Here is a 14,619-nt window from a genome sequence, read left to right as displayed (position 1 = left end):
AGTTAAGATTGGTATCCCATCATGCTTTGCGTTTTTGTGCTTTGGTTTTGGCTTTGCCGCTGGTCTTTGCCGCGGACGACTTCTTCAGACTCACCTCCACTGGGTAATGATCACTGATCTCCAGGGCCTGCCGTAGATCAATCATATCAATATATTATTTACTTTATATCTATGCAAACCTCAAATTCCCATTTCAAAAATTGACATATGTACTGTAATTAATACACTCACCATTTCCTCTGAAAGATTATAGGCTTGCTGAAAGTTAAAAGGTTTTGCAGACTTTGGCACAACAGCTTTCAACATGTCGTCTTTATACACCACAATCCTAGAAAGAAAAAAATACTTGTCATCAACATTCGCCTTCACTTGACTGGCAGACTGAACTGTCCTTTAAAAGGTACATTTATCAGTGTTTGGGAAAGTTTTAAATCATTTTGATGAATACTATCACTATATATACTATAAATCTGTCAGATATTTTCATCTAAAATAAAAAGGAATTAATTACTTTACTTGTTACTTGAAAAAGTAATCTTATTTCGCGTTACTTGTAATGTGCTACCCCTATCACTGACATTTACACATCAACAGTATAGTTATTATTTCACATTTTTTTATGTTTCACATACAGACAGATGACAACTTTATTTAAAAAATCCCCTTTTACATGGATCCAAGAAAGTGACTAAAACTTACCAATGCATATTCAACAAGTCAGACACAAAAGTAGCATTTTCACCACTAATGTCTAACTGCATGTATATAGTAAATCCATTCCTGGCAGTATTTTTCAAAGCCAAAAAAGGGTTTGGGTTGGGGCAAGCTGTTTGTATATCAAGTCTATCCATCACAGCCTTGCATTTTCTCGCACACTTGGTGCAACTGTTGTTGCGCTGTACTGTGCTGTCTACACTACATGCATCAAAGTGATAATTCTGAATACATTTGTGACTCTGGACCACAAAAGCAGTCTTAAGTCTCTGAGGTATATTTTTAGCAACAGCCAAAAAAACATTGTATGGGTCAAAATGATTGATTTTTATTTTATGCCAAAAATCATTAGGATATTTTTTGAAAATGTCCTACTGTTAATATATCAAAACTTAATTTTTGATATATAATATGCATGGCTAAGAATTAATTTGGACAACTTTAAAGGTGATTTTCTCAGTATTTAGGTTTACTTACACCCTCAGATTCCAGATTTTAGAATAATATCTCGACCAAATATGGTCCGATCCTAATAAACCATACATCAATGGAAATCTTAATTATCAGCTTTCAAATTATGTATAAATTTCAATTTCAAAAAATTGACTATTAAGACTGGATTTGTGGTCCAGGGTCACTTTTGTGGTGTTGTTATAAGTAGTGCATGTTAGAAATATAACTGGGGCTCGGATTGCAGACTGCTGTTTTTTGGATTGGATCAAGGCAGCAGATGAAGGGTGAGTAAATCATTACTTATATTTCTTCTGCCTCACCTGTCGTAGGTGTTGTCATTGGACTCAATGACTGTGGTGTCCACATCGTCTCCAATCAGCCAATGGAAATCGGGATCGGTGCGGATCCTGATGGCCTTCATCTTCTTCTTAGAGACGTAAGCGCCATCCGCGTTGAAGTCGCCAAGGATCATGACGTTCTGTGAAACAGTGTAATCAATGTTTGTCCAAAATTTAAGTTGGACAAAATGTTTTACACATATCTCCACATTAGATAAACTATGGTCAATGTGTCACATTCTTGCATTTTGCTTTAACCAAAACAATTAAATGACATTTTCTCTGAAATGTGTTGCATAGGATTAGACTCACATCCGTGTTCCATTTATCTATGACCTCTAGAAAGACGTCGTACAGTTCGTCCAGTTCCTTCTGTGAGTCTTTAGGCTTTGTGTGAACGGGGATCAGCACCAAATCTTTCAGCACTGAAAGAGACGGACAAAAACAATTAGCAATGATTGAGCACATCATCAACCTCCTGAAATATTACCGGTTGTGTAAAAGCATGGAATTGCAATGAAACGGGTGAATACGTCCTTCAGTTTTGAACAGTTTCTTAAATTAGTTCACTGTTGATGAAGTTGAAAGCTCCTTAATCCCATTTATTCCCATTGCACAGAAGACACTAGATGCCATTGCACTAGATGGCATGTGGATGAGTCCCAGACTTTTCGTTTTGGGTGAAGTATATAAATCATGCCGCCACTGAAAACTTTTAGGTTGAAGCAGAAATTGAAGCGTTACCTGTGTGTTTACAGTGGAAACGCATGATGAAAGGCTCTCGAGAGAAAGCGTCCTCGTCACCCACTTGATTGTCTTCGTATTGGTACGTGTCAACCAGTTCAGCCTCATCTTCTCTGTATAAGAAATGAGCAAAAAAATGTACCATGCAATATGAATTACTATTCATTCAGAATTGAATATCCAAGTTCATTAAGATGCGTCACATGCTACAAAATGTAAAGAAAGCATGATTCAATGCTTTTGTTTTTTGCTCCAATTTTTATGCTGATAATATATTCATTTTTACTAATTTCCAATTGTTGTACCTGTAGAAACAGACGAACTGCTCCTTATAAAGAGTCCGTCCCAGCCTGGAGCTTCCGACCATTGTGAAAGGGCGTTTCTTGTTAGCTCTTAATAGTGGGAGAAAAAGTTAGTTAAATTTGGGCTAAGTTTAGACTTTTGAGCTAGAGATGGTGAAGACTATCTCTGATGGTTCATACAGACCCAGTGCTGTTGAGCTCCTGCAGAAATTTGTCTATAGATTTGCCCGATTTGTCCACCACCTCCAGAAGAATGATTATACTGTACCGAGAGAAGATCTGAGGGAAAGAGTGTTGTGGTCTGTTTTAATAACTTCCTGTGAGCTTTTATTGTGTGATTTTCTTAAACAATCAGATAATAAACTCACCTTTATAAGATAATTTACAATATTTTTGTTTGCCAGTTTGCTTGGACCCAAACGTCTGATGTTAAAAGATGCGATCTTCATTGTGTCCACCTTCAGAAGACCAGAAAAACATCGCAAATTGAGTTTCACGACAAGAAACACTGGATGTTTTCAGGTCTGTTCGCTACATTACGCAAACAAACTTTTAATGCATTTCTATACCAGTTTCCTATTGTAAAATGCCCAAGGAAGTTTAGCAGACAGTTCAAGGATGCATTGTTCATTCACAGGAAGTACATATAGTTTATTAACAGCTGAAATGTCAGATTACGCAGAACTTTTTGATTGGAGGTCCTTTAGAGACAGAAAGGAAATACTTCGTTCCAAGACTTCGAAAGCAAAATGTACTCAAAACAACACAAAATTCGTTTTAATTGAATAAATTCATCTAAGATTTGAAAGAAGCTCCAATATGAAGTGGAAAAACAGCATATTAACACATTTAAGGATCACTTTTGATCTAGCTTATATTCTATTATTTAATACAAGCTAAAAATGTTATGTATTTCCATTTATTTTAATATGAATAAATAAACAGATAATCAGCTCTTACCGAAGCTGCTTTTGTTTGCTGTGAAGACTCCAATTGTTTTCCAGTGTTGTCCGTTAGGCAGCTAGTGAATAATGAATGGCATTTGAACAACAGCCCATGCCTACTTCCTGTTTTAAATCAGATTGTGTTTCTGTGGCACAGTTGTCTCGTAAAATGGGGAATTTATAGAGACTGAAAACAATTGAAAACAGAAAATCTATTGGTTGTAGAATTATTTACAATAGGCTTGACGACTAGAGGTAACCATATAGCCATGGCTTTAAAGATAAGTTGAGCTGACTGTCAAAAACAAGGGACTTTTTGAATGAATTTGCACTTGTGACACCACACCCATCAGGATAATTGTGCAGTTCAGACTCAAACATGCAGAAGCACTTAATGCACTCTTTATTTTTATTTTTTTTAAAGCATGGTATAAAATGTCACTAGCTTTGACCTCAAAACCACCTGATTTCCCTATATGCATTGCAAACTACATATTCCCTTAAAACAAGTGACTTCATAATGAATCTTGACTTTGGTTTCCCATAATGCAGTGTTTTGGCAGCACTCTACTGTATTTAAAAAATGTAATAGTTTAAAGTGATAACTTTGCTGTACATTAACACGACTGATCTTTCGGTCTAAACCTGAATATACATTTCCCGCCATTTTCCTGAGATTCATTTTTGTGTTATTGTTTAAATTCCTCAAACCTGTTGTAGCTGACATGTTGTTTTTGGCTCACTATGAAGGCACTGAATGCATTTCAAGCAGAAATAACAATACAACTGGATTGTCTCGACATGAATCCATCTCGATGAAAACAAAGCAACTTTGACACTGAACGTATGCTTTAAGTTATAATAATTGAACAAACATCCACTTTAATTAATGTCTAAGACAATGTCTCCTTGATTTAGCTACTACCTTCAAATGCAGAATTTGTAATCCAGTTTCTATATATTTCCAAAAATAAGAACAATGCATCAGACAGCTTCATGTTACACCTGACTGATGGAAACAGGTTCTGTCGCTTCTTTCTTACTTTACAGGTTTACTCTGCTCTCGAAGAACATAAAGATCTCATTCTGTCCAACATGGGATTTATTTCTCAACCTTGCAGTGCATCTTAAAATGTGTTGTGGCTGTAATGAGGATGATTGTATTGTCTGTACTCACCTGTACTCTTTAGCCTTCCACTTCCGAGTTAATGTTTGCCCAGAGGGAGGGACTGTTTTGTTGTTTTGAGGGATGTCCATGTTGGGGCTGGGCCAAATCACTCGACTGGTTCCTGCGTCAAGCCAATCATGTCACAGGTGTCCAATATAAGCAATGCTGCAGTTTTTATGAATCTCCACAGTCCTTTTCTTTAGTCCATCTACAGACCGATACTTGGGTAAGTTAAGATATGTTCTCTCAGTCCTTAAATCTTTATCTTAATTTGTACCATTTAAAAACACCACAGATTCAAGATTAGGTTCTTGTGTTTTAGATTCCAACCTTGTTTGGCGTTTAAATTTAGAATATTGTGTGTATATATATATATATATATATATATATATATATATATATATATATATATATATATATATATATATATAATATTTGGTGTAAGTTAAGTTTTGTTCTTGGGACTAAATAATCGTAATTTTTTAGAAATTCTTTAAAAAGTGTCCAGATAACTTAATCCAAGCATTTGCACTGCAAACAAATAAAATAAATCTTAGCTGACTTTTACTTGATAAATATCAAGAAAAAAAACATCTCCCTATGGGATAAGAGAAGTAATCTTAATTAAAAGGGAAAACAACGTAATTTTTCTTCTTTTAAGCAAAAACAAACAAAATTTTTATACATTTCTTCGAAAACAAGACTTTTTTTTAACCGTCATATTGCTTAAGTATATTTATCTTGATTCAAGAAGGTTTAGATCTTTATAGTAGAATTTTTTTTTTTTTTTTTTTTTGCATTGTGAGAATCAAACAAGCTTCTTGTGTTTTTTATATTCCTGCCATGTTATTTGGTAAAATATTAAAAAAATGTATGCCTTTTTTTTTTTTTTTTTTTTTTTGGAATGTAAAAAAGAATACTCTCAGTCACACCCACAAACTGGAAGCCGGAAAATGAAGCCCCCAAACTTGTCTTCGCTTGTGTGTTGAATGAGATGGAATGTGAAAACTCTTTGTTTAAATCCATGACATTGGATCTGAATTACAGTCATTGCCACAAATAAGGTTTCCGATGGTGGTGTCATGTTCATGACAGATTGTCGTCCATATGTTCCTTGTATAGGAACGTCCGAGCACTGGAACTAATTTCTGTCCCATTCACAGAGAGCCATATAGAAACCCTCTGGGCATAATGACCCTCTGCACCAATTGGGCCGAAAAAAGTCACTAAAATGGTCTTTCTTGTTTAGTCAAACTGCTGCATTCATCTGGTTGCATCTGTGAATGAATATATACATGTTCCTCTGTCTGGGTTTAGAATTTCATTTGCCTTCTACACTAGATCAAATTTACCTTTTTTGACAACATTTAAGCTGTTGTTTTAACCATCTGTTGATCTCAAACTCTTATTAAGAAGCTCTGGCAACTCCTGAAACAAGTTCTTCCACTTGTAATTGCTTTAAAAATAATCCGCAACAGCTTTTTAAGAAAAGAAGAAAGAGTGTTTCACTTCATTTGTTGAATGTTGCATAATAAAGCCTTTCATGAATGTGTAAATGTCATGACTGCCATAGGTATGGCCATAAATTAGATCCATTTACCATTAGTTTCATTGAAAGCACCATTATAAATCACTCATTTGGTTTCTTTCATGTTCATCAGGCATCATGAAGGTCGCCGCTTTCAACATCCAGAAATTTGGGAAATCTAAACTCTCAGATCCGTTTGTGCTGAAAACCCTGATCAAGGTGAGGCCCATCCATGACAGTTTGGACAGTTAACCTCCTATTGAATGAGTCTGTTACATGACATCTATCGTAATTTCTCATAATCCTTTCTGGGGAGAAGCTGCTTGTGCAGTCTGATGATGCTGATGGGTTTGTGTTTTCATCGCTCCCTTTCTTCAGATTGTGTCTCGCTATGACATCATTGTTATTCTAGAAGTGGTGGATTCTAGCGGAGATTCAGTGGATAATTTTCTTGAAGAGCTGAATAAGTGAGTCAAACAGGTTTGTTTGTTTTTTTCTTTAAAACCCTGTTATTACATGATTTAGGTAACCACGACTGACTACTCATCAACAGGTTCAACAAGACGCATCATTACACATTGGAGATCAGCACACGCCTGGGAAGAGGAAACTACAAGGAACAGTTTATGTTCCTTTACAGGTAACAGTGTCATTTTAGACCCTTTATGTCAGGGTAGAAATTTTAATTGGTCAAAACGAGGCTGAAACAAACACTCAACACTCCCTAACATTCCAGTTTGGTTAGTTTTTGGAAACCAAAAAAGAAGATTGCAGATTGTTTTGGAAAACAGACCGTTGCAGGGAGTTGTTTTGCGATAACTTAAAAGGAACTTATACCGAACATTCCATAACGATTGTTTGGAGGTTTTATTTTTACAGCCAGGAATGAATGTTCCCTCGAGATAAGGGAAATGAGTCAGAAGTACAGTGAAAATATCTAAAGTCCTTTCAGGATACTTCCTGCCATTTGAATTCTTTAAGACTGCATCCATAACAAAAGGTTCTAAACATATGACTTCTTATAAAAATAAAGTTTCCCCCCTGGCTTAGGGGTAAGTTGATCCAAGTTGGTGGGTAAGATGCACCATATGGGTGTAAACTGACCCATTTATTTCTGAAACAATAAGACGTAACCTTCCCAAAATCAGACTAAACAGAGTTTATTGAGCAAAATTAAATAAAAACTGAATTAGGAATCAATGTCACTGAAACTGATAAACATTTTAGTCAACAGGTTCTTGGCATGAAAGCTTTTCTGGAGTGTCAAACATACCAATACTGTCTATAGGTGGAAAGATATATCTGATGAGAATCATCTGGTTCTTATCAGATGACGATTTGGTGCACTTGTACACTGTCACTATCAAATAAACTACAAATAATATGATGCACTAAACTAGTTGTGTCATACCACAAGTGTTTTAAGGAAAATACCTGCTCAATTAAATGCACAGCTGCCATTTAAAAAATAATAACAATTATAATTAAACTAGCTAGCTTACTTATTCAGGTTAATATTTATCCAAATGATTTTCATGGTTTTGTGGCTAAATCACCTATATACATAAATACTTTTAGACCTGGATAAATTTGCTTTGATGCAACAGCCATTACATGTTACGCAAAAATTGTATTTTGACAAACCTAAAGACCTTTACTTCAAAAGGAATGACACTTCTGCCAGAAATTATGGCTGGTTCTAAAATACATGGTCACATGATAGTTACTGGGGGTGGGTCAACTTACCCACTGGCTGAACTTACCCCACTCTCCCAAAATGTTTTGTTTTTTCCTCTTCCAGAAGTTTTTTAAAATATGTTTCATCAGCTGAACGATTGATAGCTACATTGTTAAAAAGCAAAATACATTAAAAACACTGTAGTTCAGTCCCTGTCTCATTTGCATTCCTTTAAAAAATGTAATACAGGGAAACGGCGCAGCACTGAATAATGTCTATATCTCTGCCAATTTCTTATGTCTGATTAATAAATGCATTTTTCAATGGCTCTAATTCTAAATTAAAAAACTTGCCATGCCTGTTCACTTTGAGCATTGTTTACTTTGTTGTAAAGGCACAGTGACAATAAAAACATAAAACAGGCTGGAATTCTAAAGATCAGAGAATCGTAAACGGTCATAAAAACTAATTTATTACTGTATTAGCACGTAAACATTGTGCAAACATTACAGGTGGACCTCAGCGAAAGTAAAGGTTTAAATATTTACAGACTAACCCTTCAGGTTGTTTCTTTTTTAACTACATTGTCTGTTTTAAACATAAAGGGATGACCTGGTGGATTTGGTTGGGTCTTACCAATACCAAGACGATCAGCCTGGAGATGAAGATGCTTTTGCCAGAGAACCATATGTTCTCAGATTCAAATGTCATAAAACAGGTAAAGCACAACATATTATCATGTATAACATTATTGGTGAAAGAATCTCATGATTTTTCATACATTAATGCACAATGCGGTGTAATTTTACTGGCTCTAACTTTGAATCTGTGCTGCAAAAGGAAAAAAACATGTTTATTGTTTCCTTGTATTGTATAATAACTCAAATCCCACTTTACGCAGCTGACAGAAAGACAAATGAAACCAATGACTCAGTAATTTACATTAATCCCCAGCTTGGGCTGTGACCGAGGGTGTGTGTGGAGATAAATTATTGTAATTCTTACTCATGTTCATGTCTCTGCAGTGTTGGAAGATTTGGTGCTGATGCCCGTCCACACCAAGCCTGAAGATTCAGTGAAGGAACTTGACGAACTGTATGACGTGTTTCAGAATGTCAAGACGAAATGGAAGACTGATGTAAAACCTTATAAGCAACTATAATACCTTAATGACGGTCAACCATTGGTTGAGACAAAAATTGCTGATAATGTATGCCATCAAAGATGTTGAGGAGTTTGTTTCTTTATTGGAACGGAGTTGGAGAAAAGTAGCATTGCATCACTTGCTCACTAATGGATGCTCTGCAATGAATGGGTGCCTAGTCCAAAAAGATGATAAAAACATCACAATAATCCACACCACTCCAGTCCATCAGTTAATGTCTTGAAAAGCATTAAGATGTGCATTTGTAAGAAACAAATCCATCCAGACATTTTAACTTCAAACTGTGATCCGAAATTCATAATAAAGCTTCCTCCAGTGATGAAAGTCAAAGCCATGTTTTCCTCTCACATCAAAATCTGTCAACATGTTTGTTTAGAACGGTTTCTGCTTGTAAATGGTGGTCAATCTGTGCATATTTCTCTCCTGATTCAGATTAAATCACTTTTGCACTGATGAAAGCAGTATTATTGACTATTATGGACTTTTAATTGAAGTGAAAACACCTTTATGATGGATTTGTTTCTTACAAGCGGCATATGACTTTACAAGACATGAATCGTTGGGCTTGAGTTGTGTGGATAACTTGGATGTTTTATATCTTGTTTGGACTCTCATTCTGAAGGCACCCATTCAATGCAGAGCATCCATTGGTGAGCAAGTGATACAATGCCACATTTCTCCAAATCTGATGAAGAACCAGACATATCTACATGTTAGATGGCCTGAGAGTGAATACAATTTAAACCAATTAAAATTTTTGGGTGAACCTTGTGCAATCACATACCATGCATTTTTGCATTTACAAACTTAAAAAAAATGTTGTTCATCCACACAGAACATCATGATTTTGGGGGACTTCAATGCAGACGGCAGTTACGTGTCTGGTAAGGAAATGAAAACGATACGCATTAGAAGTGACGAGGACTTCCACTGGCTGATCACGGATGATGTGGACACCACAGCCAGCAACAAAAACGACAACACTTACGACCGGTAATTACTCAGTGTAAAAAACTAAATAAAAAAAAGAAATATGATTTTAAGTGACGTGTTCATGCACAGGATCGTGATATACGGAGAGGATATGCTGAATGCTGTCGTTCCAAATTCGGCAAAACCTTTCAACTTCCAGAAGGCCTACAAACTGAAAGAGGAGGATGTAAACAAGAATCATTTTACTTTTTAATTGATATTTAATCAGACTTACCATAAAGACACAAATTATTACCGAACTGTAGCTATAGTTTTTTATCACACAGATTTAATGTCTTCACAGGCGCTGAAAGTGAGTGACCACTATCCAGTAGAAGTGGAACTGAAGAAAAACCGAAAACAGCTTAAACGTCAACGTAAGACACATGAAGAGCAGCTTAATGACTGATACTATACATAAAAAATTAAATAACATCAATTTCTTTGTTGTTGTTGTTGTTTAGGTTGAACAAAGATGATATTGTGAGATGGAACATTCTTGGACAAGAAAAGTACGACTCCAGAGATGAGATGGATAAGATTAACACTTTTGTGATTTGTGTACATGGGACTGAAATCTGCTTGAAATGTGTCAATGTTGTAGTTATTTTTCATGAGCTTTGACTGTCACATGAACATTTCACAAAGACATTAAACATCTAAAAATCAAAATGTACAGTCATTACAAACTTTATTCCTCTTCAAGAGAAATATAAACTACCAAAAAAAAGTTTTACGCTGCCACTGTGGACCCAAGTTATGAGTTGGTTGAAAAGTCAAGTAAATATACACGAACACACATTCATTTCTTCCCAGACTTCTTGATTCCACCTCCAGCTATGGAAAGAAAACAAAACAGAATTGTTTATTGTCTGCAAAAAACTATATAGGAAGATTGTTTGGTGGCTTAATGTCTCATACTTAAAGGTCCTTTTCCAGAAGCCTTGGCTTTCAACTGTTCCATTGCTTTCTGCTCCTCTTTCTGTTTCTGTTTGAAAGCCATGTCCTCCTGTAGAAATGAATGCAAGTTATGAAAATGCACAAAGCATTATTATTTCTGAATTCTGAATTCTGAAGTCATAACTTCTTTTGAAGCAGCTTATCTATGCACAAACCGTTCTCTTCTCAGAGTTTATGTAGAAAAACACTTCATTAGAAGTTAACTTACATCGTCCATATCCTTCGACTGCTTTTTGGGAGCCTTGAGGGGTTTCTTTTTACCTCCTGCAGAAATAAGTATTTGGATACCATTATAACATCAATATGTAAAGATAATACATTTATTAAAGTTAATAATGATTTTAAATAGATTTTCAGCGTAACATTAAAAACTGCTAATGCTGAATATAATGTTTAATAATCGACGAGTTTACAATCTGAAAGTCAAAGACCCGGGAAAACATTATCTAAATTCTCTTTTTTATTCCATAATACGTTCTACAATATTATAAAACGGTCTTTGTATTTTATTAGATTTTTACCTTCTCTTCCAGACATGCTGCTCTGAATATTTAGCAAACGATTTATTCGCCCGCGCTGTCAGGACCCCAGCGGTTACCCGGATGTAGTGCTCCTGTAAAGTGCCTGATATGTCTTGGCGAATCGGTTCGTTCGGACGGTAAGTGGAAATGAACTGGATCATTAGCTAATTTGATTCGTACGAGTCGTGGAGTTCCTAGAGGACTTGGAAACGTTTTACCCTCCTCGATATTATTATCTCCCCGCTGTTGTTTTTTTGTGGTTAATGCTGTGTAAATAAATCTTATAGTCGAGTTCTTAACAAATGATTTGCGAATCGATTCAATTGAATCGTTAAAAGAATCTATTGAAAAGAGTACCAGCCAGTGCCTGAAGAAAAATGCTGTCGTGCCGCAGAATGATATTTCAGGAAACTAGACAGATATTTTATATACAATACAGACTGTAAACATGAGAAATAACTGACCAGAGCAGAGACGTATCGAAACGGAGAGTCGCTGGTATGAGTTTTGTTGGTTCGTGTCCTGAAATTAATTCAGAACTGTAAACATTGTTTGCCGATTCATTCATCCGCTCGACAATCAGATTAAATGAATTTATAAAAACTGTTTCGGTACACATATATAACAGCAAAATCAGCGTCACTTACTTTAAACCTAATGATTTTTATGTGTAATTCACATGTAAATGACCAACATAGACAACTTTAATTTATGTTGTGTTTCTGACTCGCAAAAATGCAAACTGAATCCGAAACTAATTTTAAGTAAATGTCCTATTTAGTCTAGATTTATCATGGTTAGCCTCTCTATTTTATGTTTTTGCTTCTTGTACATGTTTTGCCAATGCAGATAAACCTAGAAACCACCCTATGAATCATTTCATGAAATATGAAGCATTTTTTGTATGTTTACAGGTTGCCTATTTGACGTGCATTGGCTCCACATATGAGGCTCTTCAATGAGGTTCAGAGCGAAAACTGTATTTCCAAGCGGCTCCATGTGTCTCTATCGACACCAGGTGTCCGGTCCGGTCCAATGGAACCTCCACAGAACCTATTGCACCCAGCAGCAAGGTCCCAAAGATGAGCAGAATAAAATTACATCTGTTAAGGAGCGCACAGCGTCTGTGTTAACATATGCAGGAGAGCTGGGAAGGCAGTGGGGACGAAATGCGGTGAAAACCGCAACAGTGAGCGTCAACTACTGGTGGGAGAGATATGAGGAGTTTGTCGGGCTTAATGAAGTCCGAGATGCTCAGTCCAATGTCACAGAGGTAATGACTGATGACCCAAAAAAGATTATGTTTGCATGTATCCAAATAATCCATTAGACACCTGAGGTTGCCAACCATATTTTAATGTAGACCCACCTCTACTTCTCAATTGGATTCATTTTTTTTTTCATTTCATTACAATTGACAAAAATGAGTGCATGCAAACTACTGTTAGATGTATTTAAGTGAGAGTATAATCTGTATTATGTTTTGCTGGTAGGCCGAAAAGGCCTTCATGGTCGCCAGAGGAATCGTCAGAGAAGCTCACGCCAGCCTGGAGGCTCTCCAAGTTCGGCTGAAGGAAGTGAGGGACCGTTTGGACCGCGTGTCACGTGAAGAAGCACATTATTTAGAGTTAGCCACACTGGAACATAAGTTACTGCAGGTGAGTTGGATCTAGTAATGTATATGGGAACGATAAATTCAAAAAGATTATAATTTACAATAAAGTTTTTCATATTATTTAATCTGGGTTTAAACTAGATTAAATCATTTGTGTTCTTTTCTGAATTCAAGCACTTCCCTCTGGATCATACAGTGCTTTTTAGTGTCACGTGACCAATATTCTAGTAAACTCGCTCTTCGCTGCCATTTGGAGTTTGAGCCGAGCATATAAATGGTCCGTGTGACACAGATCACATGAGTATGACTGATTTGTTATGCTTTTGGTGCATAATCACTGTATCAAACTCTTGTTATTGTTTTATAAAGTAAATTTATATCACAATTATTATTATCATTTTATATTGCCCAGCCATACATATATGGATTGCACAATATTTTACCTATCTTTTCTCGTTTACAGGAAGAACGGCGTCTCAGAACGGCCTATGAGAATGCAGAAGGCGGCGAGCGAGAGAAGTTTGCGCTTTTCTCTGCTGCTGTGCGAGGCAGCCACGAGAAAGAGCGGACCAGGGCTGAACGGACCAAAAACTGGTCTGTTATTGGTTCAGTGTTGGGCGCTGTCATTGGCGTGATGGGTTCGACTTATATAAACCGGGTGCGTTTGCAGGAACTCAAGAGTTTGTTGCTGGAGGCCCAGAAGGGACCGGTGAGTCTTCAGGAAGCCATCAAGGACCAGGCCAGCATGCACAAAACACAACAAGACGAACTCCGCATCCTCATCGACTCACTCAGGATGGCTTTGAAAGGCAGCGGAAAAGATGTGAAAACAGTCAAACCAGCGTTTGTCTCGCCAGCAGCTGCCGTCGTCCCAACTTCTGCATCCAGTGCTTCAGAAGAAGCGATCCGAGAGATTCTCCAGCACAGCCAAAGAGCCCAAGGGCTCATTGAAAGCCTTAAACCACATCTGGAACAGCTGGAGGAGAATGTCGGGAAGGTCGAGACGGAGTTGCAGGCAGTCAAGAAGACCCTTCAGTACCGTCCCACGGAGAAGCCAGTCATTCAAACCCAAGATGCGCAGCTTTTTGTATGCGATACAGAGACAGTCGTTCAAGGCCTCGGTCAAACAGAGAAAAGACTGGAGGCGCAGATCAACAAAACAAGTCTATACAATACAGTCCTGACCTGTGCTGCGTTTGCTGTGACTGTGCCAGTTCTGTATATATTGTTAAGAGGAACTTGAAAAGTATGCAGACTGTGCACTTTAGGGGCCAATTAATACACTAGAGAATAATGTAACTTAAGAGTGCAATGTATTGTCTGAGGCTTGATTAAATATTGTCAATACTTAGTTTCATTGTTGTATGTACATTCTTTGTGTACTTCTTCATACTAAACCAAATAACATATTGTACTTAAGAACGTGATAATTTTAATGATATCCGTTCCACAAAGAAACACCACTCATGTTTTCTTTAGAAAATGTAAAAAAGAAAAAAAGTATTATTATAAACTTA

At 36.6% G+C, this 14,619-nt stretch overlaps 4 protein-coding genes across 8 annotated transcripts in view; 2 read left to right on the top strand and 2 right to left on the bottom strand.

Moving 5' to 3' along the window:
* Positions 1–4,815, bottom strand: part of LOC113100964 (deoxyribonuclease gamma-like) — a 4,946-nt gene extending 131 nt beyond the window's left edge. Inside the window, exons 1-10 of one of the 3 annotated variants that reach the window (XM_026265453.1) lie at positions 4,673–4,815; positions 3,512–3,682; positions 2,920–3,009; positions 2,736–2,830; positions 2,555–2,641; positions 2,250–2,362; positions 1,818–1,930; positions 1,488–1,645; positions 232–328; positions 1–127 (exon numbers count right to left, since the gene is read on the bottom strand). The exon at positions 1–127 is cut by the window's left edge and continues 131 nt beyond it. In XM_026265453.1, coding sequence (XP_026121238.1) covers positions 20–127; positions 232–328; positions 1,488–1,645; positions 1,818–1,930; positions 2,250–2,362; positions 2,555–2,641; positions 2,736–2,830; positions 2,920–3,000 — 852 coding nt within the window. In that variant the 5' untranslated portion in view covers positions 3,001–3,009; positions 3,512–3,682; positions 4,673–4,815 and the 3' untranslated portion in view covers positions 1–19. The remainder of the gene's footprint in view (positions 128–231; positions 329–1,487; positions 1,646–1,817; positions 1,931–2,249; positions 2,363–2,554; positions 2,642–2,735; positions 2,831–2,919; positions 3,010–3,511; positions 3,683–4,672) is intronic. The other 2 variants (XM_026265452.1, XM_026265454.1) reach the window with 2 other exon arrangements.
* Positions 4,753–10,678, top strand: LOC113100965 (deoxyribonuclease gamma-like). 2 transcript variants are annotated; one of them, XM_026265456.1, is made up of 10 exons: positions 4,753–4,889; positions 6,325–6,410; positions 6,570–6,658; positions 6,745–6,831; positions 8,475–8,587; positions 8,895–9,007; positions 9,870–10,027; positions 10,097–10,193; positions 10,311–10,383; positions 10,471–10,678. In XM_026265456.1, the coding sequence occupies exons 2-10, from the start codon at positions 6,330–6,332 to the stop codon at positions 10,473–10,475; spliced, it is 816 nt and encodes a 271-aa protein (XP_026121241.1). In that variant the 5' UTR covers positions 4,753–4,889; positions 6,325–6,329; the 3' UTR covers positions 10,476–10,678. The 2 variants fall into 2 exon arrangements, with proteins under 2 accessions (XP_026121241.1, XP_026121240.1); XM_026265455.1 differs by having other exon boundaries at positions 10,311–10,678.
* Positions 10,679–10,680: 2 nt separating this feature from the next.
* LOC113100966 (translation machinery-associated protein 7-like) lies at positions 10,681–11,588 on the bottom strand. The gene is made up of 4 exons (XM_026265457.1): positions 11,488–11,588; positions 11,175–11,230; positions 10,928–11,015; positions 10,681–10,843 (listed from the first exon to the last, which is right to left on the bottom strand). The coding sequence occupies exons 1-4, from the start codon at positions 11,501–11,503 to the stop codon at positions 10,809–10,811; spliced, it is 195 nt and encodes a 64-aa protein (XP_026121242.1). The 5' UTR covers positions 11,504–11,588; the 3' UTR covers positions 10,681–10,808.
* Positions 11,589–11,829: 241 nt separating this feature from the next.
* On the top strand, positions 11,830–14,453 carry LOC113100958 (coiled-coil domain-containing protein 51-like). 2 transcript variants are annotated; one of them, XM_026265440.1, is made up of 4 exons: positions 11,830–12,000; positions 12,402–12,760; positions 12,981–13,145; positions 13,566–14,453. In XM_026265440.1, exons 2-4 carry the CDS (start codon positions 12,446–12,448, stop codon positions 14,343–14,345), a joined length of 1,260 nt encoding a protein of 419 aa, XP_026121225.1. In that variant the 5' UTR covers positions 11,830–12,000; positions 12,402–12,445; the 3' UTR covers positions 14,346–14,453. The 2 variants fall into 2 exon arrangements, with proteins under 2 accessions (XP_026121225.1, XP_026121224.1); XM_026265439.1 differs by having other exon boundaries at positions 11,831–11,985.
* Positions 14,454–14,619: the final 166 nt, after the last annotated feature.

This window comes from Carassius auratus, unplaced genomic scaffold, assembly GCF_003368295.1.
Source record: "Carassius auratus strain Wakin unplaced genomic scaffold, ASM336829v1 scaf_tig00217432, whole genome shotgun sequence".
Classification (NCBI taxonomy): Eukaryota; Metazoa; Chordata; class Actinopteri; order Cypriniformes; family Cyprinidae; genus Carassius; species Carassius auratus.
This window is presented reverse-complemented; position numbering and strand designations above follow the sequence as displayed.

Coding starts and splice junctions, on each gene's coding strand:
- LOC113100958 (XM_026265440.1), top strand. CDS start 12,446: ATGAGGTTCAGAGCGAAAACTGTATTTCCAAGCGGCTCCATGTGTCTC. Junction 12,761..12,980: donor CTCAGTCCAATGTCACAGAG/GTAATGACTGAT, acceptor TTTTGCTGGTAG/GCCGAAAAGGCCTTCATGGT. Junction 13,146..13,565: donor TGGAACATAAGTTACTGCAG/GTGAGTTGGATC, acceptor TCTCGTTTACAG/GAAGAACGGCGTCTCAGAAC.
- LOC113100966 (XM_026265457.1), bottom strand. Junction 11,016..11,174: donor AGTCGAAGGATATGGACGAT/GTAAGTTAACTT, acceptor TCATTTCTACAG/GAGGACATGGCTTTCAAACA. Junction 10,844..10,927: donor TTCTGGAAAAGGACCTTTAA/GTATGAGACATT, acceptor TTCTTTCCATAG/CTGGAGGTGGAATCAAGAAG.
- LOC113100965 (XM_026265455.1), top strand. CDS start 6,330: ATGAAGGTCGCCGCTTTCAACATCCAGAAATTTGGGAAATCTAAACTC. Junction 6,832..8,474: donor CAGTTTATGTTCCTTTACAG/GTAACAGTGTCA, acceptor TTAAACATAAAG/GGATGACCTGGTGGATTTGG. Junction 9,008..9,869: donor AGACGAAATGGAAGACTGAT/GTAAAACCTTAT, acceptor TCATCCACACAG/AACATCATGATTTTGGGGGA.